Source organism: Mugil cephalus, chromosome 7 (assembly GCF_022458985.1).
Source record: "Mugil cephalus isolate CIBA_MC_2020 chromosome 7, CIBA_Mcephalus_1.1, whole genome shotgun sequence".
NCBI classification, from domain to species: Eukaryota; Metazoa; Chordata; class Actinopteri; order Mugiliformes; family Mugilidae; genus Mugil; species Mugil cephalus.
Genome location: NC_061776.1, coordinates 22,163,956 through 22,184,971, shown reverse-complemented (window position 1 = coordinate 22,184,971; position 21,016 = coordinate 22,163,956). Strand labels below are relative to the sequence as shown.

General features: G+C 38.5%; 1 protein-coding gene and 1 long non-coding RNA gene across 2 annotated transcripts in view; one reads left to right on the top strand and one right to left on the bottom strand.

Moving 5' to 3' along the window:
• The window catches only part of LOC125010139, a 47,938-nt gene extending 34,252 nt beyond the window's left edge, over positions 1–13,686 (top strand). Inside the window, exons 2-3 of the long non-coding RNA XR_007113019.1 lie at positions 10,954–11,066; positions 13,586–13,686. This is a non-coding gene — a long non-coding RNA (uncharacterized LOC125010139). The remainder of the gene's footprint in view (positions 1–10,953; positions 11,067–13,585) is intronic.
• The window catches only part of LOC125010138 (vertebrate ancient opsin-like), a 57,132-nt gene continuing 36,139 nt past the window's right edge, over positions 24–21,016 (bottom strand). The window contains exons 3-4 of the mRNA XM_047588511.1: positions 18,644–18,877; positions 24–4,826 (exon numbers count right to left, since the gene is read on the bottom strand). Coding sequence (XP_047444467.1) covers positions 4,545–4,826; positions 18,644–18,877 — 516 coding nt within the window. The 3' untranslated portion in view covers positions 24–4,544. The remainder of the gene's footprint in view (positions 4,827–18,643; positions 18,878–21,016) is intronic.

The window sequence follows — 21,016 nt, the reverse complement described above, 5'->3', positions numbered from 1 at the left end:
ATGCATTTAGGCATGAAGAGTTGATCAAGACAACTTGCTGAAGTTCAAACTGAGCATCAGAATGAGGAAGAAAGGAGATTTAAGTGACTTTGAACGTGGTATGGTTGTTGGTGCCAGACGGGCTGGTCTGAGTATTTCAGAAACTGCTGATCTCCCGGGTCGCTATGAAATCCATCGCTGCCGACTTTAAATCCAGGTGCGCTAAACATAATCATCTGCTGAAACTTTGCTACTATCATTCTGAAGACATGACTTGTTCCCCTCTCTAAGCCTACCCAAGAAGACCTGGTTCTACTTCACAGTAGAGCAGGTCAAACTTAAAACATACGAGACGGACAAAACACGTTTGTTTGTTTTCATACCTCTTAATGTTTCTTTAACTTTGAAGGCAAGTCTCTTAATGGAGACAGTATTTTCTTTGTCAGAAGGCATATCTTAACTTGGACTTCATCATGATGTGGTTGCCGTTATTTAATAACGGAAATAATTGAAAACTCAAAATACTGAATGCAGACACTGATTTGTTTTAAGTGTGTAGATGTAAAGATAGATTAGTGATAAATGAATATACGGCTTAACTAATAACATCATTTTGAAGTGCATTGGTGTAATTTCAATCTATGAGACAAGAAGTAAACCTTACACTTTGCGAGAGATCAACTTTTAATTCAGAGTCATCCGCCCTTGACATTATCCTTAGACAAAGATTATCTCAGACAAACACAGACGTGATGAAAGTGAGAAAGACGTGGAAATCAATTTGCATGCAGGTCCTTAGTGGGCAGTTGTTTATCAAGACCACTGACTGGCCTTTTTTGACAAAAGCTGAAAGAATTGATAACAAATGGCCATTTGGATTCTACTCATCCAGTCTTGAGGCTATTTAGCTGGTTAATCAGACATTAAGCCTCGAGTTGCTGGTTTAATGGAGTTCGTCTCCACAATACCGGCCTTCCAGCCATGTTGATTATTGGGGTATCTCTTATCTCTACCCACCAGAGGGTTTATAGTAAACAGTGTAGACCAAGTGCCAACCATTACACAAAAACAATTAGCGGAACATCCCTAAAGGTGCACCCAAGCCTGAAAGAGATTTAAAATCAGTACCAAGAACAGATTTGTTCAACCTGCCGTCTCACTACAAATTAAAGTTTAGCCTCCTTGGACAGGCTTATAGGGAGATGGTGCAGTTCCTCTAAATCTTTTGGTTGTTATCCACTGATAATGTAAGGATTACATTGAAGCAACTTCTCTCACAGTCAACATTGTAATATCCGCTCATCATATAACAGCAATATAATTTAATATATGTAATAAGGTTGTTAGTCCATTAATATATGATATATGTGGGCCACTCACATTGACTCCACAGCTGGTTCCAAAAGCTCAGTATGAAAGTTATTCACTTGGTGATCTCACTATGATGGCAGTATGTAATGAAATATTTTTAAAACTTTAGGCTAGATGAATATAATAAAGTTGAAATGGATTTATTAAGAGGCGCTGCTCATACTTGCGGCTTGTCACTCGCCTTTTAGCCACTTTATCTCCAGTTATCCTAGAGGACTACTGAGTCTGTATATGTGCTTGTTTCCATGTTGATTTGTAACCTTTCTCTCACTCTGGCCTGTAACTAAATGTACGTAATGTAGGAGACTGGAACAGTTGTATGTGACAGTCACAGAACTCCTGTTTTGGTTTTTCTGTGTGAATTTGAAATGTTGGGTGGCAAATGTCCTTAGAGGTTAGAATCCAGTGAGGCTATCTTAAGCAAAGGGGGAAAAAAAATGTCTTGTGATCAGTAAACCCATAAATTAAATCTGCCCCTCACAAAATGTAACTTCGTTAAATACTTGCCAGGTTTTACCCTAGCTGACCTTTATATGAGGTCTGCCTTGATGGTGTCTATTGGTGCCATTTTTTTCAAACATCAGAGTCAAATTTGGAAATAAGCATTCGTTACTCTGTAATGCAAAAGAATAAAAAACAAATCACAGTTGCGTCAGAGAGAACGCCACATGTCAGTAGGTCTACCCAACTCAAGACAACTAAGTTAACAAAATTTAAATAGGGGATTTTTCAATATGAACTGGAGAAGAACTAAATAATATGGCCGGCAGTAAGTCAAACAACGGCTTCATTATTGAATTGAGAATTTATTATTGGCCCAACAAAGCCTCTAAACACGAAAAGAGGCAATCTTCATTGAACAAGTATTAGGGGACTGCCACCTTTTAACCTTGAATGGTGATTCTTTACACAAAATATTTGTTTAAATCTTCTATTACTTGGCCTCTAAAGAAATCCACAATTATTGAAATTTTTGTTAAGTTTTGCAACTGCATTCTTGCAATTTCACAACAGCAATCTTGCCGAGCTTCAGCCATGTGCTTGCACCTGAATCACAGTGGTTCAATGACTGCTTGCTAGCATTAAAAGCTCCTCAGACCGGTTTGTGGTGTATGGCTGATGATACACTGTACCACTGACTATAAATAACAGATCAACAAACTTAGGCTAAAATTCCATCTGCCAATTGCTAGCCAATTTTATTAGCGGTTGCTAGACACCTTATTAAGCTAATGATAGGTCAATGAGTTGGTAGCTCCAGCTGACTCATTTTTAATCCCGGCAAAGATTCTTAAATATACACTTGGATGATATGCTAAAGGAAGGACGCTGAAGCAGAACAAAGACTCTGCCTCACCAGATACTGGGTTTAGCTTTTGTTGGGACTACCTTCTAAGAAGTGGGTAAATTCTTAATTTAGCACACAAATGAAATGCTGCATAAGAACTCATCTGCCATGGACACAGGGTGTACATTATAACAGCCCGATGTGCAGCCTGCTCCAAACACAGTCTGACAAGTCAGAGCTTAGCATATACATATGTTACACTTTACCACCATCTATCCGTCTTTTGTACTGAATGTCACTCTTTAACTACTCCTCTCTTCAAACAAGTAAAATTAAAACACAGCACACAAATTTAGATTTAAAAAAAAAAAAAAAAAAAGTTTAATGAAGAGCACCCTCTAAAAATATGAAATGCCTTTTGCTTTGGTATCATGTACCCATGTATATTAGATGTATACAAGTCCTTGAAAGCACAAATAAAGATATATTTTTTTTTTGTGCTAAAAGGGAATTCCATGTTGTATGCCGTAGCGAAAAGTACCATGCCACTTACACCTTAGACATTCACTGACAACACAGCATCTGCTCTCAATAACTCCACTGTTGTCTTTGCATTGTAAGAGGGGAGAAAGATCCAAGTCAGCTATCAAAAAAATGTGACAAGATGTTAATAAGTAAATGGCAAACATATATACATACCAAACTTATTCTTATCTTATTCCAACAGATATTTGTCTTATGTGGAGACTTTTGTTATATTTTGGGAGACACTGAAGAAGAAGTCACTTGTTACATATCTATAAGACTCTCTAACATAATGCCTAACGACTGTAAAACATTGGACTGACACATAGAGATACTGAAGCAGTTGCTCGCTGAGCAAAAATAGTAGAAGCTGACATCTGCCCACACATTTCTGACAACATGTCATGAACAAGATGCTAAAACACTAGTGTCAGGAATCTTAAGATATTACATTATAGGGCACAAAGAGCTCCCTGCACTTTGGATGCATGACTACGCATGAAAGCCTGCAATAAACAAAACTAAATTAATGAGACAAATACATTCAGAATTTTGCCAAAATTAAGATCCTTTGTCTTGATATGCTGCCTACTGTCTCATTTCTTTAAACCCCTTTTTGCATTATACCTAATGGTCCACATGCATAGTCACTTTACAGTGACTTTCCAACATGCACTTATTTCTTTGACTCTAAATTCACTATTCCTGAAAAGACTTGTGTCGCTAGCATGCTAGCAGTGCAAAGTGTACAACAAGTCAATCAAAGAGATAGGGGATGAATTGCTGAAATAAAATCACTTGCAAGGAATAAAAGCTAAAAAGATTGAAACTTTAAAATCCTTACTATTACAGTTTCTCTGCTCCCACCCCTTTTTTTCTTATTATTTTTTTCTTTAAATCTCATCTGCTCTAAGAAAGACTTCAATACTCTTGGAACAGTAACTTGCGTTCAGCTTTAGTCTGTAATAAATCAATACAAAAATACATTGGGTCCTCCCTTCTCAACTTTAAATACATTTCTGTGAATTTACGAGAATACTCTACCAAACTTATAGATACCGCACAAAAAAATGATCCCTACAATTCCTCTTTATTTCAATCGCAATCTGACATTGCTTTCTTTGAAAAATGTCACAACATCCCTTAAATGTTCTCTGTAGAGAAAGAGATTCCTCAGGTTTACTCCTGATTCTTCAGATTGTCCAGAGGCAGTCCACGTTTTCCCTTTGTTAATAACACATCATGTGTTTTAGAGAAAGAGCTGTGTTAAATCCACCTGGACAGGCTGGCTGCTGCTGTCCAAGCCTTAGTAACACCACCACTCTTATTATAAATGACTTCCTTGCTGGAGACTTAGAGATTTTAGAGTTAAAGCCAGTCATCAGTCGTCGAAGTGGGCCACTAGTGACATTACAACGGGTTTATTGTCTGAAGACGGGGCTTTGGTGATATCCATGGTGGGTTCACGGGAGGGTCCCAGTTGGGGGATTGTGACAGCTGGTTCACCCAATGAGGCTACCATAAATAGGAAATCATTGCTACGGCGGACACCGGTAACTGCTGCGCCCCTCATGGCCTTGGTTGCAACCTTGGAGGAGCTCTTCATGCTGGAGCCCCGTCGAGGAGTGTCACAGCGCAGCAGGGCTTGGAAACATCTGTAAAACTGGGGCAAGCATATGACAAGAACACATGATCAGAAATGTACTGAGCTGCAAAGTTACACAAGAGGCCGCGGAGGATGAAATTGGAGAGTAGCCATGGAGAGTCTTATATTTTTAGTTTCTGTCTCAATACACTAACTATTCATGTGCTCCGCTGGCGTTCTGAGGTATCCTGTTTATTCACAAAAACTTAAGTTTTAGTTTTTTTTTGAAAGCTTTTATATATTTATTTCTCAAGATAACGCATTACACGTTAATAGACTCTTTCTCTTTCTCCCCCGCCCTCCTCTGCATCCCTGCATGCTGCATCATCATTGGGTTAATGTGTCGCTTGCCGTCTCTTACGAAACAATTAACCAAAGGACACAAAATATGTATAAAATTTCTAAAATAAATAGTCAGCTGATAACTTTCTCTAACACAGTTGTGGACTATCACTGATTTTAATTGGATGAGTGATTTTGCTAGAGGCAAAACAAAGGAATGCAGCTTATTATTTTCTCCTAATTATCTCTTGAGAAAGCAAACTTAATAGTCAGTGTAATAAGTCTTTTACAAGGCTAGGTGCAAATCTATTCTTACCTTAACATATAAAAGAACAATGTATAGTCTACTAAATGTTGATAAAGGAGGGAAGAGGAAATTTGCTCATTTGGCACGGTGCTTATCTGTGGTTATTTTCAGTTCCACCCATTAAAGTATCCAAGTGTGTGGCGTGGGCCGCAATTCAGTTCTTGCTAACTAGTTGTCAATCAAAACAGGAAGTGGTCTACATGCCCAAATTATACACGGTGGAGAGAGCAAGAAGTGTGAAAAGGATCCAGAGTTCTCGGGTAGACAGAAGTTGCCCAACATTGTCTGTTGTCTCAAAAAACTTAACTGAGAGAAGTTTAACTCGGTAATCTCCTAACTGGCTGTAGGGATTTTTAACACATGCACACGCACGCACGCACACACACACACACATATTCAGATTCACACCTGGAAGCTGCCTAATGCACCTACAGTTACTATAGAACACACTGGGAGCTGCTGCTTTAATGAATCATTAGGTACAGTAGGGACTGTGCTTCTAAAAATAATCAGTCTGCTATGGAGAGCAAAGTTTACGGGCCTTGCTGAAGGTGTTTTTTTCTTCTTTGTCTTCATATCAGTGATCCAGAAATGAAACCGTTGGTCACTTGCACTTTATGCTGCCATCACCCCCAGCATTGGTGTCTGCTCTCTAGACACAGGCAAGGCAATTTAACTGGCACAACAGTGTTGAGTCAGTCAGGACATAATGCCAACAGGGGCCACGGTGAAACTTTTAATCAAATTGGATTTATGTCATGAAAATAAACAAAGTTTGCTTCAAGGCTGACTTGAATTATTTACGTGATGCATTTACTTCGTTTACAATAGGTGTACGTTCCCATTTGTTAGTCGTGAGGCAGCAGTAGTGGGAGCTGTCAAAGTCTCCACGGTTCTTCATTTTGGTAGGAGGCAGCTTTGGTTAAACCTAACAATCATTTGGGGATGAGAATTCAGTCTCACCGAAGAGGCAATAAAGGAAGAGAAAAGTCTCACTGTGTCATTCTGGACTTTTAATTATATTAACCTAATGAAACAAAAACAAAGACTCCTGCTGGATTTTAGCCAATCAAAGTGGGCCACTGGGGGTCTACTGCACTTAAGTTACAGGCTGAGGGCTGACTTGGGGGTAAGAATGCACAGTAGCTTAGCAGACGGTGGTAATTTACAGCTGTAAGAAATCAAAGACTTGGCCAAACATTACATGTATCCAATCCCTCCTTGTACCAGCATAACAAAACACATACCCACCACTGGATTTCAGCCTTAGTAAAGGCTGTAGTGGTATACATTAAGCAGCAACGCAAGCAATACATATGAGCTGCAATAATGGAAAAAAAAAAAAAATCATCCAAAGAGACAATGTTTTCATCTAACCATGATCTTTGGTGAAAATGTTTGCAGCACCATACATCAACTCTGGATGTAAGTACACTTGGAGTACATTTAGAGTGGACATTTATGTACACTGGGTGGGAATGGGACTTCCTCGACCAACCCAGCACTTCTTGCTAGCACTGTAAACAGATAAATGCAGATACCTTACATTAGTCAGCCACTTAGGGTTGTGATCTGTGACATGTGTGCTCTGTTCACCAGGCTATGGCCTCTTCACTGACCTGCTCATCAGTGTGACTGCTAGTTTCTATTTGTTCATGTTCGCTTGAGAGATTTCTTTCCCTCATGAAGGCTTCTGAGGCAACCACATCAGCAGTATTCTTCTCAGTGTTTCATTTCACAGTCATTTCTCCCAAGTACTTAATTATGTATATTATTACTGTGTGTATTATATTGTTAAGTGTTACCAGTTTTAGTTATACTTCTGTGTTGACTGTTCAGCATAACTAGAACCATTATTTATGTGCCATAACCGCCATCTCTCTTCACAGTTGTGTAGTCAGTGCGAAAACTCCATAAAACATAATCCTCTTTTGGACTTTAGGATCTGTGGACTCGGCCACTAATAACATTTGTGTTTGTTACAAGGCTACACCTGAGCTCACAGAGCTAGGGTTCCGAGTTATCGTCATTGTGTAATCCTTCAGCTTTCTGGCATCATTTACGCTGCTGAATCCCCTCAGTACTTCTATCCTCCTACAGCCCTCACACCGCTGAGTTATAGCAGTCATTAGCCATAGTTTATAATAATAATAATGCATTGGTTTTATATTGCGCTTTTCCATTTTTAGATGCTCAAAGCGCTTACAATTTCATGCATTATTCATTCGCTCACACAGTCACACCCTGGTGGTGGTAAACTACCTCAGTAGTCACAGCTGCCCTGGGGCAGACTGACGGAAACGTGGCTGCCAGTTTGCGCCTACGGCCTCTCCAACCACCACAAAACATCACTCACTCGCAATCATACACCAGGGAGCACACATATCCTGCTATAATATAGTTTCTATTAACCGTAGTTTTATGCTCTTAATATCCTACTTGTGCTTTGAAACGTATTGCATTTTGTTGCCTTGTACAAAATCATGTGCAATGACAATAAAACTGAATCTAATCTAATTTTAAATGAGAATGCCAGTGTCTAGTTTACACAGTCGTGGTCTTGTAATGAATCAGAAATATTTTGAAGCTTTTTGTGTTGTTCCCTAATAAAAATGTAAATTGCCATCACTTTTAAAATCCAGTGTTTGTGCTCTCTTTTTTAAACCATGGACATTTGCAAATTATTTAAGAGTAGGTCAAAACCCGTAAGAAACGACTTCAAACGCAACATGAACTAGCCTAACTTCATATATATATATATCAGATTGAAAGTCAACAAGCATGTCTTTGGACAGTGGGAGGAAACCAGAGTACCCAGAAAGAATCAACACAGACACAGGGAGAACATGCAGACCTCAAAAAGGAAAGACTGCGGTTGGCTGTCATTTCATATACGGTACAAATGTAGCATCATAATTTGATGCTTTTATTAAGACAATAAAGAGGTGTTCATTTGAAGTCCATAACAAATGGCCCCTCCACAAGCTTGTAAGTGGAATTTTTCAGTGATGCCCATATGGATGAATTGCGATATTTTTGCTTATGTTTTTAGGAATAGCTGAGATGGATGATAATTTAATCTTGGAATTTAGTCACATAGACTTTTTCTTCATAATTTCATAATATGTCTGATAAAAATCCCTCAATTTATTTCACCTTTGCATTTCTTACATTAAGCTATCCAGCTTTCAAAATTGTTAGTCTCTGTGATTTCTAGATGCCAACCAATGCTGAGTGTTGAGCTTCTCTGTCTTTAAGTGTATGTCGCTTGTTGGACCAAATCACACGAGAATCCTTATTCTCTGCTCTTTGTTTTTTTTTTTTTTAAATGGTTTCTAACCATGTAGTTTATTGTGTCCTATTCATCAACAATAACATTTTAATCAATGATTAAAACAAAACAGATGTTTCTACTTAGCAATTCTGCTGTGCGTGCTTTGTGCTGGCAAAGAACAAAAGATGTTACTATAAACATATTGCCTCAAACACATGAAATGTTACCTCCAGAAATACTTTATTTTAAGCAGCGTCAAAGCTCGGAACACATGGAAATATTTGGTTGGAAGAAAGGACAGGCTGTCTCCAAGGTACAGAGAAAGGCATTGAAATGTATACACTGCATTTTCAGTCCAAGAAACAGATCTGGAAGTCTCCATATTATCATTTCATGCAGATTTTCCTGTTTCATACCAATCTCTAGCCACTGTGTAACCCAGCTCAAATCAGGCTATCTCACATACAGGGCTGATGGACAGATAGGAAGATTATGAATAATTGAGCATCTCAGCAGAAGGTTGAAAGCATAACAATGCATTCAGGGTATTTGGCAACACTTGATATTCTAGGCATTTCCACACCCGTGACATATGCTCAATGCTGTGGCTTGTATTAAACCACAATTTAAAATATTTTCTAGTCCTCTTCCTGAGTTCTTGTTAATGTTAAGAAGCTTCTCTTGAGTAAACGTAGTATACTTAGTATACTTTCAGAGTTTCATGTATACTTATAGTCTACTACATTTTCTCATGAGCGCAAAACATAATGGAACTCTTTCACACCATCTGGTTCAATTGGAGATACCAACACAGTCAAATGCCCACAATTGCAGCATTTCAGCTATGAACATAATGTATTATGTATTGACAGATATTAATATATCAAGAAAAATAGTTGAAACTTTAGTTACTTATTTCAAAGGGCATTTATTAAATTAAAAGTTTCAAAGTGAATTACAGAGCAAGATAAAAACTATGCTACACATACACAATATAAAACAACTTTCAAGAAAAGAAAGTGTGAGATCATAAAAAAGTAAAAATACAAGAAAAGCAAAATACTGTAGTAAAGGGTGAAGCCATGTAGCACTTTAAAAATGATTATAACATTTAAAATCAATTGTACACCCAACAGCAAGTTGGCATAGACTGGCAAGGACAGGAGTAGTAGAGTCTTGTCCTGTGTAATTTGTATAGTCTTGCAACTGAGGCCTGAACAAACTGCAGAGAGGAGATGGCCAATAGTTCAAGTGTGATGGGATAAATGTATGGATGATCTTTTTTTTCCAGATTCATTTAACATTTTAAAAAATCGAAGTTCTGTTTAAAAAAATTACACCTAGATTGTGGACAGAATGCTTGACATTGGGGGACAGATTCCCACAAGTCTTATTTAAATCAGAGGTATGGAATCCAGCATTTTATGTCAAACCAGGCAAACCATTACATGAGATTACCAGCAGCTGCATGTAAAGGTGTTTGTCATCAGCATAACAATAAAGATTGAGCTATGTCTGGGGATTATCCAACCCTAAGGAAACATATAAATGGAAAGTAAAATAGGGCCCAGAATTGATCCATGAGGAACACCAAAATGAAAGGAGGGAAGGGGGGTGGCTGAGGAAAACAACATACTGCATATTAGTTGTCATGGACTTTTATCAGTGCTGAAAACCTAACCAAACCATATAAAAAGACAAGGTTCAGAAAGATTGTGTAATAAAAATGATTTCTGTCTGTTTTACAGTCTAAATATTTCATAATGTAAATTATGTCCATTGGTGAACTTGAGAGGGGCTAGAATGAAGTTCACTGAAATGGTGTAACACAATTTGATCATTTTAACTTCATGCGTTCTACACAGTTTTGGTACAGAGGTACAAAAATCGTATCAGGATTAAAAGTTGCTGTATTTTTAGCCTATTAAAGAAAGAAAGCAGCTTGTTACAAGTGTTATTTGTGTATGATGACATTTTGGTGAAGTAGTAAAGCTTGAACTTTGATCAAATTTGGTCATTTTGAGTTTTTAGAAGTTATAGTTATTTGACACGACTTTGAACTTATCCCGCAAAAGATTGTAAGGGAGTGAAAGAGAGAAATTCCCAAGAATATAACCAAAAATTCTACTTGTGCCGTATCTTTAAGCAACCCTCTAGTCCCTCTTGTGAGTCAGTTCATAACCTTCAGGTCAACTAAGAGTGAAGGCTGACGAGGAGATGTAAAGAAACAAGATGATCAGCAACTCTCTGTGGTGTTGATGCACTCTCTTCGCTTCCCTTAGCTGTCCAAACATCACACTGAAGAGGACAAGACAGATGGAAGAAAGAGGGCTGGAGACAACAGACAAATGGCAGAGGATGAAGTTAGTTCAGAAGCACAGGCATCAAGTCTAAGGTAAAGGAAAAGGTGAATGCAATGTCATAAATAGACAAAGTGTGACAGGAAGATGGAACAACATGCACTGACAAGTATTTTGGAGAGGGTTGTAGGTGACTCGTCATCTGTGGACTGAAGTCATCTCGTAGTGGTCACATAAGGTTTAGATGATGCTTTCTGTGAACTGGGCGGATGTAGAGGATGACAACTCAGAGGGTCAAATGTCAGGCGTCATCTTAGACATTGAGGAGTTCATCTATTTTTCAAAGCGTGAGACCCTACTTTAGTGCGAGTTGTATGTGACACCAAAGTCCGAGACGTGTTCCAAGTGCAGACAGTTACTTCACTACTTTATAGGGGCTCTAAATTTAATGAGACAATGCCAGGAAGTGTTTAGCTTCTTGTGTAGCATCAGCACAGAACTCACTAGTTCCTTTGACAATCGCGCAACTTAATTTGATCTCATAAAGTCCCCAGTGTTAAAAAGTTTTATGCTGATCACAGAATGTGACGAAAAAAAAAAAGAATTAATAGTTCTGAGGGCTCTGGCTTGAAAAATGATTGTCACACAGGAATGTGCGAAGAGAATAACAATTGTCTGATTTTCTCTTGGGATTTCCAGGCACATTCTCAATTTAGCATAGGCGGAACAGTGTTTATATTGTAAATCAATCATTTCCTTGCACTGGAGTGTCTGGCTGGAACGAGTTTCACACGTTAGTTTTCCTGCAAATTCTCATTTCTGTGATGGAAGAGCCCCAGACTAACTTATAGATGGCCGGCTTGTCTTAAACATTTTTTTAGAAAACAAATCTATCTAATGTCTGTTTGTACTTTTACTGAAAGAATGCAAAGTTTGGACTCAAAACTGGATTGATTACGGACTGGGTCAGACAGCAGTTTCCAAACTTTACTTTAGCATTGGTTCAGTTTGAGTTCATTTGGTTTCTTTTAAGTGAAAAATATATGTATCTTTAGAGAATGCTTACAACACACAGGTACAATGTGAAAATAGTGTGACAATGCAGGCAATAGTGCACACATGTGTAATACCAAGAGAGGAATTTAAAAATAGTTCTGTTGAAAAATTGCAATTAAAAGGTTGATTATAATTTATATATGGCATTATAGCTTTCAGGTAAATCAGGGTAAAGGCTCTGAAAACACAGATCAGAAGCTAGTTGTGCATTTAAATAAGCCCCAGCCTCCCTCTTACTAGTTTACCATGAAAACAAAGTGGAAAGAGGTCATTCCTCTCAGAAAAGAAACAGTTCTCTTTGAAGGAATAGATATTATTTGTACTTGACCTCATCTCATCTTATTTAGAAATCAGTTCCCTCTCTAATCTTGTCATTGGAATATAATGAAGTGCAAAACAAATGATGTAATGGATCCTCAATTCAGACATAATTCTTGTCAGAATATGAGCCTGGTAACAAAGTATTAGGATTTCATTATGGGGCGTTTTGCAGCTGATATGAAGAAAAAAAAAATGCACACTGTTGGATAGCCCTACAACCAATTAGAGCCTGTTTGTTGTGAACAAAATCAAGATGACATCCCTCCCCCACCCCTCATCCCTCGCTCCAAACTGCCTCCCTACCCCAACTCCCACCCCAAACCATGTCAATGATTGAATTAGGAATGGAAAGCGTCCAGATTCAAATGTCTATTTTAATTATTTATTTATTTTAATATCCTTTTCCTGAACGGAAAATTCAATTACCAAAACATACAGTGATCTTCCAGGCTACCGTTTTGTTGTATAGAGCCATACAAGATACAATACAGTGTACATTTATTGATCCCTGTTTGCGAAATTCATGTTGACACTGCAGTACAGGGAGTCAGTATTAAGAGAGACATTTCCAGAAACTACATGTACTTCAAAGGTTGTGTACAAAATACGAAAAAAAGGTGCCAGAATACAGGGCAAAATCTGTAATATTTATGCAGATGTATACACCGATCAGCCACAACATTAAAACCGCTGACAGGTGAAGTACATAGCATTGATCATCTTGTGACAATGTTCAGTATTCTGCTGGCAAACTTTTGGAGCTGCCATTCATGCGAATGTTACTTAGATATGTAGCACCCACCTAGACCAGACCTGGAACACCCACCCCATAGCAATGACACTCCTTGATCCCCAGCAGGATGCAGCCTGATACAGACACACACACACGGTTTAGAAATAATAAAAAGGAACATGAAGAAGTCTTCATGTGTTTGCTGCTGTCTGAGTGACGAGCTGTACATAGGCCATGTGCAACAGATCATATACTTATTTTATTGCTATGAAACATTTAATTGTCAAAGCAATGAAGAATATAACCTTTATATCTTAATTACCATCCTGATGAATCGAGTCTGGGGTTTTTCAATCTTAATCACGAGCCCAACCTTGCTCTGAGCTCCTCATGAATGACAAGCTAGAATTATTGCTGTTTTTATTGCATTATTTTATATTTTATTACCTTTTATTGCTTCCTTATTGTACTGCTTATGTTTTAGTTATTTATTTTTACCAACAGTGGAGAAGATCAGTCAGAAGTTCACAGCGCCTGTCAAAATACCAGTCGTGATGTAGTAATTCACAGGAGTACAAATTAAATCTGCCGAGATGAAACCACCAGTCAGTTTGTGTAACATGTTGTTTGCCACTCAACACACAAACAATATTAGCCTTTAGAGCTCAGGCTGTTTGCTAAAATTTTCCTTGGAAAGTCATGACTTGATTAATACATTATTTAGTGTGCAGTACTTCAACAGCAGGTTTTTTTTGACTGTTTTTAGATATTTTGAGAAACACATTTATTGACTTTCTTGTAAAAACTCTGGGCCGAGTCTCATGTCTGTCCTAATTGTGGAGCAACACCCAACTGGCTGGGCTCATAAAAAAGACTTGATTAAGGGGAAAGAAAAAGAGGAATTTGTTATGTTTTCCCTCATTTACAAGCTAACTGGGATGTAGTTTCATGTCTAGTTGACAGGTCTGACGAATTTTTAAAACAAAATGACAATTATAGTATTTCCAAATACATTAGACTTTAATGACTGCACTTTACTCGAATTATATTTAGATTAGTTCCGTTTCTATATAAATTATATTTCTTTTTATTATTTATTATTCTTTTTACTATATGCAACTCTGCATTGGGCAGTTAAAAAAGTAATGAAGTCCCCCAATAAACCCTCTGCTCCATTAACTTTAAAATTCTCCTAAAATGTTGGACTGTTTATTCACTTAACCCAGAGGTGTTTGTGTGGAACTAATAAGCTGTGAGCTGTAGTAGTAATCCTCTCAGAAGCTGCAAATGTACCAAGTTTATGGTGCAACAATAAAACCTTTAATATGTCCCCCATTTGCCCTTTAAAGTTCCACCTTGGCTCCAGCTTTCACAACACGACTCTTGTCCACAGACTGCAGACACCACGATGTGTTCACATGAAATGAAACAAAAACACAACATCAGCATAAACTCACCCGTAGCTCCTGGGTTGTGTGACGGCCACCGCGGGCTGCTTGGCTGTGAGCGCCGCCGATCGTCGATGGGACAAACACACACCAGCTGCTACTTGTATCTGTACAGCATTTTTAGTCTTCAACTCGCCTCAACTCACAGTTTCCATAGTAACGGGCTGGGAGGAATTGAAGACTGAAAATGACATACAGGACATTTGGTGTCCCTCTCTCCAACTTTTGCTCCCGCTGTCTCACGTTGCCATGAGGTGTCGACGGTGTGCGGGGCTGAAAGGGTCAGTTAGTTGTAGGCGGTGGGGTTTCAGTGTTAGATGGAAGTAGAAGTAGAAGAATGCAGTACTTTCACACCAATGCAACATCTGGAACCTGTGACTTTTTTTACTTGCTTTCAACAATAAAATCACCCACGACAGGTGAGAGACAGTACCTCTGTGAGAAAAACTTAAACCTCAACACAAAATATTAGATTTGAATGGCTTTTGAGGCGGTGATAAGATATTGCAGCACACAGCACGGTGTATACATCTCCTGACGGATTCTAAAGGGAATATTCCCAAAAACCTTACGCTGCATTTTGTGCCTCATTTAATAGACCAGAATGAGATGATTAAGATAGCACGAGGAAAATGATTTATCAGTCTGGCCCAGTGGGACAGTCTTGGTTATCTTCTGTTATTTTTCATAGCATGATGAAGTGTGTTTCAGAAAAGAACCAAACATCCTAAATCTTGAGTATAATTGTATTGTTTTGTAAAAAGGGTCCTACTAGAGAGAGGAATTCGATAAGGAAGAAAGAACAAAGTGAACCAGAATTTCAAACAAGCAACTCTTGGACCACTATCAAAAAACATTATAAATTCTAAATCAAAGTAACAGCTGTTAAATGTCATGCATTATGAGGTAATGAATCTGTTATAATGTTACTAGCATCCATCAAGCAAGGACAATAGGCACTTGTAGTCATTCTCTATTGGTTTATGTTGCTAATTATATTATTATAGGTGTAAAGGATGCCCATATAATTCATCTATCGACTCATCTCTCCTAAAGTTACACCTGAATTCTAATACAATAATGGGCAAATATAGTTAGAAGCTAATGCTTCTAAGTATAAGTTTGACATATGAAATTTAATTTTCAACGAGGCCCTTGTTGTGGATCCAGTTCACCATCTGATTTTACTGCAGAGATTCAAGTACCGCTTCTGCTTCCACCAGCAATACCGCTATACACAACACAACTAGAAACACAAAAAGCAATCTGTTTTTAATTTGAATATGCGGTGGCAGGTACTGTAGCCTGCTAGTGTACACTGACGCTGCCGTCATGTTATATTGAATGTTGTCTAAATACAATCTGTCGCCAAGGAAGAACTTCCTTCAGGGGATTGCAGGGAGGACATGAGCAGATTTTGAAGCTGCTCTTATCTTAGCACTGGTAAATTGCTGTAGAAATGCTTGTTTTAGAGAATTTATATGGATTCATTGTGAATTGAAGTGCTTCAGTGCTAAAGCAAAATGAGCCTAACCAGTGCAAAGGGACAAATATGCCTTATATTCCATTCTATGTGCATTCATTAACAAATACAAACTGGCTGGTTGCAATTTGAGATAATGTCAAACTCACACGTGCTATGCACCTGCAAGCTGTTTTACAAATCATCATTAATCAAACAGAAGTGATTTTAACACTTAATTATAATCATACAAAAATCCTGAAAATGGGGCCAAGTTCAAAGTGACTGGAATTATCAATTAAACAATATCTGCATTTTCACGGTATACTTTTGGGGCGAAATTGCATTAGTATTCCTACTGGTTGGGGAATGTGGCTCATTACATTTGATTTAAAGTCACCCACAGACTTTTGCTGGAAATAGCTTAATCTAATTTTCAGAGAGGAGAATCTTGGATCAGTTTCAACCATTGTTCTGGGCTCCAAGCTCTATCTTGGCTGAACCTAGAATTGCTAAACAAAAAGTTCCAACTGAATGATTCAACAAAAACATGTTTGTTTCTATGGTCCTGTAGATTGAATTAAATAACACAAGTGAGAGTTGCATGGCAAATGTGACACTACTTTTAAGGTCTGCCGTTTTAATTATTTGGATATGAAGCTTTGTGCCCCGTAGTCTGATACTGATCTATTATGCATGTACAGCTAGTTTATAATCAGACATGGTTCCTCACATGTGCGCCAATGGAGTCATGATGCAAGGAGTGACTGATAAAACATGTCTGATGTGGGAGTGTGCTGCCCAATGCTGGCTTTTATCCTGTCTCCTGTCTCTCTGGCCTTCCAGCCATAAAAGCACGAGTGGGGACCCTTGTTGGCTGGTTTAGTCGCCGATGGCCCGAAAAGTTTGTCTTTTCTCTCAAACTTCTGACAGATGTGAACACTACTGCTGTTCTAACCTTGAACTTCAATGTGACCACAGATTAAAAGAACCTAGAATTATATTTTCTCAGTCAACTTCTTGCTGCAAGTGATTTTATATTGTCTGTATACCTCAAATTTTTAGGAAAACTAAAATTATATGGTTGCATAATTGTGCACAACTTCCTACAACTGGGGTGGGGGGTGGGATGTGGCTGTGTTCAGAATTAACTAATTCAGATTCATCTTAAATAGGAGTCAGTACACACCTGCCATCATTTAATGTGCTTCCGCTTAACCCCAAATAAAGTTCAGCAGTACGAGTAAACTTTACCTGATATTTCCTTAGTCACATCTTACAGTAGTAGTCCTGGTCCACAGAGAGCTTCCAGAGCATCAGAGGGATCTTATTGTTAAAAGGTATCAGCCAGGAGAAGGGTACCAAATCATTTCCAAAGCATTAGATATACCATGGAACACAGTGAAGATAGTCATCATCAAGTGGAGAAACTACTATACGACACAACTGTGACCTTACCACGAACTGGGCATCCTTCCAAAGTAGTTAAAAAGATGAGGAGAAAACTGGCCAGCAAGGCTGTTAAGAGGCCTACAGTAACAAGGAATTTTTGGCAAGAACTGGCTGCGTTTTACATGTGACAGCAATCTGCCATATGTACTCAGCCATAACTCCAAAAGGTATATTTGGCACAAAAGCAACACTACACATCATGACACTGTGAAGCATGGTGGTGGCAGCATCATGCTTTAGGGCTTTTTTTTTTTTTTTTTTTTTTTTTTTTTTTAACTGAGGCCTTAGTCAAAGCAGAGGGGATTTTTAACAGTTCCAAATACCAGTCAGTGACTGCACAGAACCTTCAGGCTTCTGTTAGAAAGCTGAAGATAAAGATAAATTCATCTTTCAGCACAACGACCCAAAGTATACTCCCACATCAACAAAAGAATGGCTTCACCAGAAGAAGATTAACGTTTTGGAATGGCCCAAGCATGGCTCCAACCTGAATCCTATTGAAAATCTGTGGGGTGATATGAAGAGGCCTGTGCACAGGAGTTGTCTTCACAATCCCACAGGCTTGGAGCAATTTTGCAAAGGAGAGTGGGCTAATAATGCAAAAGACTGAGTGCTGCAATAAAAATAAATAAATAAAAAACTAGGAAAAGTTCTGAAATTATTGATTTTGATCTTGCATCACAAAAACCTGCCATTTAACAGTAGTGTGTAGACTTTTTATATCCACTGTAAGTGAAATTCTAGATAAAGACAACAATTACTAATCACATAAAAATATTACTTTACATCTTCCATTTTTCTTATGTGCTCTAGGTTGTTTAAATTTGCCTCGTCAGACCACGACAAAGCAGTCCTGAAATTTTAGTGTTAAACTTTTGGTAATTGACCCTTTAATTTTGATTGGTGAATCCCAAGATCCCATTCATTATTTTAGGGGATGGTTTATATATATTACCTTCTTATTCACCTTCCACACACAAGTACATTATTTATATTATTCTGTGTCACGAAGGCACTGGAATAACACCTGAAAGCAATGTAAACAGTGACTCATTTCCATTCTATCAAACCACCTTGAGAACAATCAAGATGACTGGCCTCAGTGAGTGGACACCATGACCTTGCCTTGCCATCTTGTGACAGCAAAAGATAAAAGGCACTGACGCCAGCTGCAGTCCTCCACCCCCCCAACTCTCTCACCTGTTTATTCATGAAGACATAGATGACTGGGTTGACAACCGTGCTCGTCTTAGCCAGGACTGAGGGGATGATGCTCGCCTCGGGTGACACCAGTCCTGGCGGCCCAAAGGTAGCCAGCAGGGCCATGATGCCGTACGGCAACCAGCACAACAGGTAGCAGATCACCATGACCACCACCATGAATAACACACGCTGCTCACGTCTCCTGCTCATCGATGCATTGATCCCGCTCACCTGGAGACAGTGATAGAAAAGAGGGGGAGGAAGATAAATAAGAGCTTAATGAGTTGGCAATCTCACATGATGACACGGAGTGTTCAGACACACCTTTTCAAAGCTGAATTTTCCCCTGTGGGCACTCTTAGAAGAGAAGATGAGTCTGAGAAATAAAAGACTTGAGTGACAAAAGAGCAGGTCAGATGGGTTGGTGTAAGGCAGAGAGGTTTACAATGAGGTGGAGAGAGTGGGAACCAGACAGAACAAGAGGAGCGGCTTTTCAGGGAATAAGTCATCTCAAGATCAACAGAACAACTCTAATCAGAGATGAGGCGGTTGTAGGAGAAAAGGGAACCAGACGGAGGTAGTAAAGGAAGAAAATGGCAGAGACTCATTTGTTCTTCCAGATTATTGGATTACCTTGAACGGTTTAGTGACAACAACACAAGAGCTGTGTCCGAAATTACCCACTTTATCACTCCTCCACGACTCCCTTTATACTGGTCTTGGGGTATTTTTCACAATCTTTAATGATAAATAGACAGATTTCAGACACTTACTAATCATTGTCATTTTCCATCGTCATTGTCGGCTGAATGCAGCACATTTCATTGCGGCTTGTTAGCAGTCAGTACTGCACATGCCATGTTTTCTGCCAACAGTGGAATTTTTGACAGCGTTACATAGTCAGATGAATCGATTGATTGAACTTTGGGGAAGAACTGTTTTTTTTGTTTTTGTATATATATGACAGTTTATGGCTTATGATTAAGGGTCCACTTGTTTTATGTTTGGCCATTTAATGTTTTTTTTGTTATTATAATGTCTGCTTAATGGAACAATAATCCTATGGAGCGTTACATTGCTATTCCCATGTGTCTTTGACATTCTATTAGTTAGATATGCTGTACTTAGCTTAGTGCAGAGCAGAGACCAGGACTCTCTGCATGAAAGCAAAAAGCAGTCATTGCTGAAACATTGCTAAATTTCAAAATATACTGCAGATTCAATCTCAGCTTTTAATTTTTGTGAAGACATACTGTATGTTTACGATAAATGACCTAACTGTATAAAGTCTCATTCACAGTCCACCCTATCATCTGACTATTTCTGTTTTTGTGGCCTTGTCAAACTGTGGCAACAGTGTTTCCATGTCCTTACATCACACAAATTTTTGGGGTTACCGAGTGTAATCTTATCTCATATAGACAATTGCCAAAATTATGGATAATTATGATCATTGGATCAAAGTTTTACACACAACACACACCTTTTAACCGTCCACAAACTGAACTGTCTCTTTTTGTGGCTCTGCCTGATGGCCATATGTCTTCCGCTGTCAGTAATGACTCCAACAGTGGCAGGTTTCATTTTTCCTGATTTAGGTTGTGGCAAACAGTCTTAAATCTCACTTAGATCTGCTGTGTACATGTTCATGTATACACGCGTTCAATATACATGCATATGTTCAGGTAAAACAGAAACAGACACAACGAATGGTTGGTCTTCTCTCATGGCAGCTTAACACATGGAGGAAAGTATACTTGGTTGAATCTCACTCTTCTTACTCCTTAATCAGTCATCAATATGACGCCATAATTATTTACGCTTAACCACTGATACATTCATTGCTATATTTACATGGTATACATGTGTCTATGCATGGTATGAGGGTTTATACAATATGGTGAATGGTGAATGAATAGGCACTCTCCTCCTGCATTATTCAGTTTACACTACACTGACCTCAGTGTAAACTCACACAGCTCTTTATGCTGTCACATATATTGTGGCATTTGCATGCATATTTGCACCAATATGTGTCAAATAAATGCTTTTCCATTCTGGCCTACTGGCTGTCACTGACAGCCTCTTTACATTTTGCTCATTTAGCTCCAAGAGGCTTCCACAAGAGGAGACTGTGTTCATACAAACATGTTTAGACCACAGACCGTACAATGATGGGCAACAGCTCCTCAAAAGTGAAGCCAAAGCAAGTAGAGCTGTAGTATAGGTCATGAGTTCCACCCCCTCCATGTTAGTGGATGGGACACAAAGTACACGTCAAATTTCAAATAATGTTTTTTGTGATTTTAGGTTGTTAATATAACGTTGATGCAATGTTAAACTGTCCATTTTTGTTTCACTTTAGTTTAG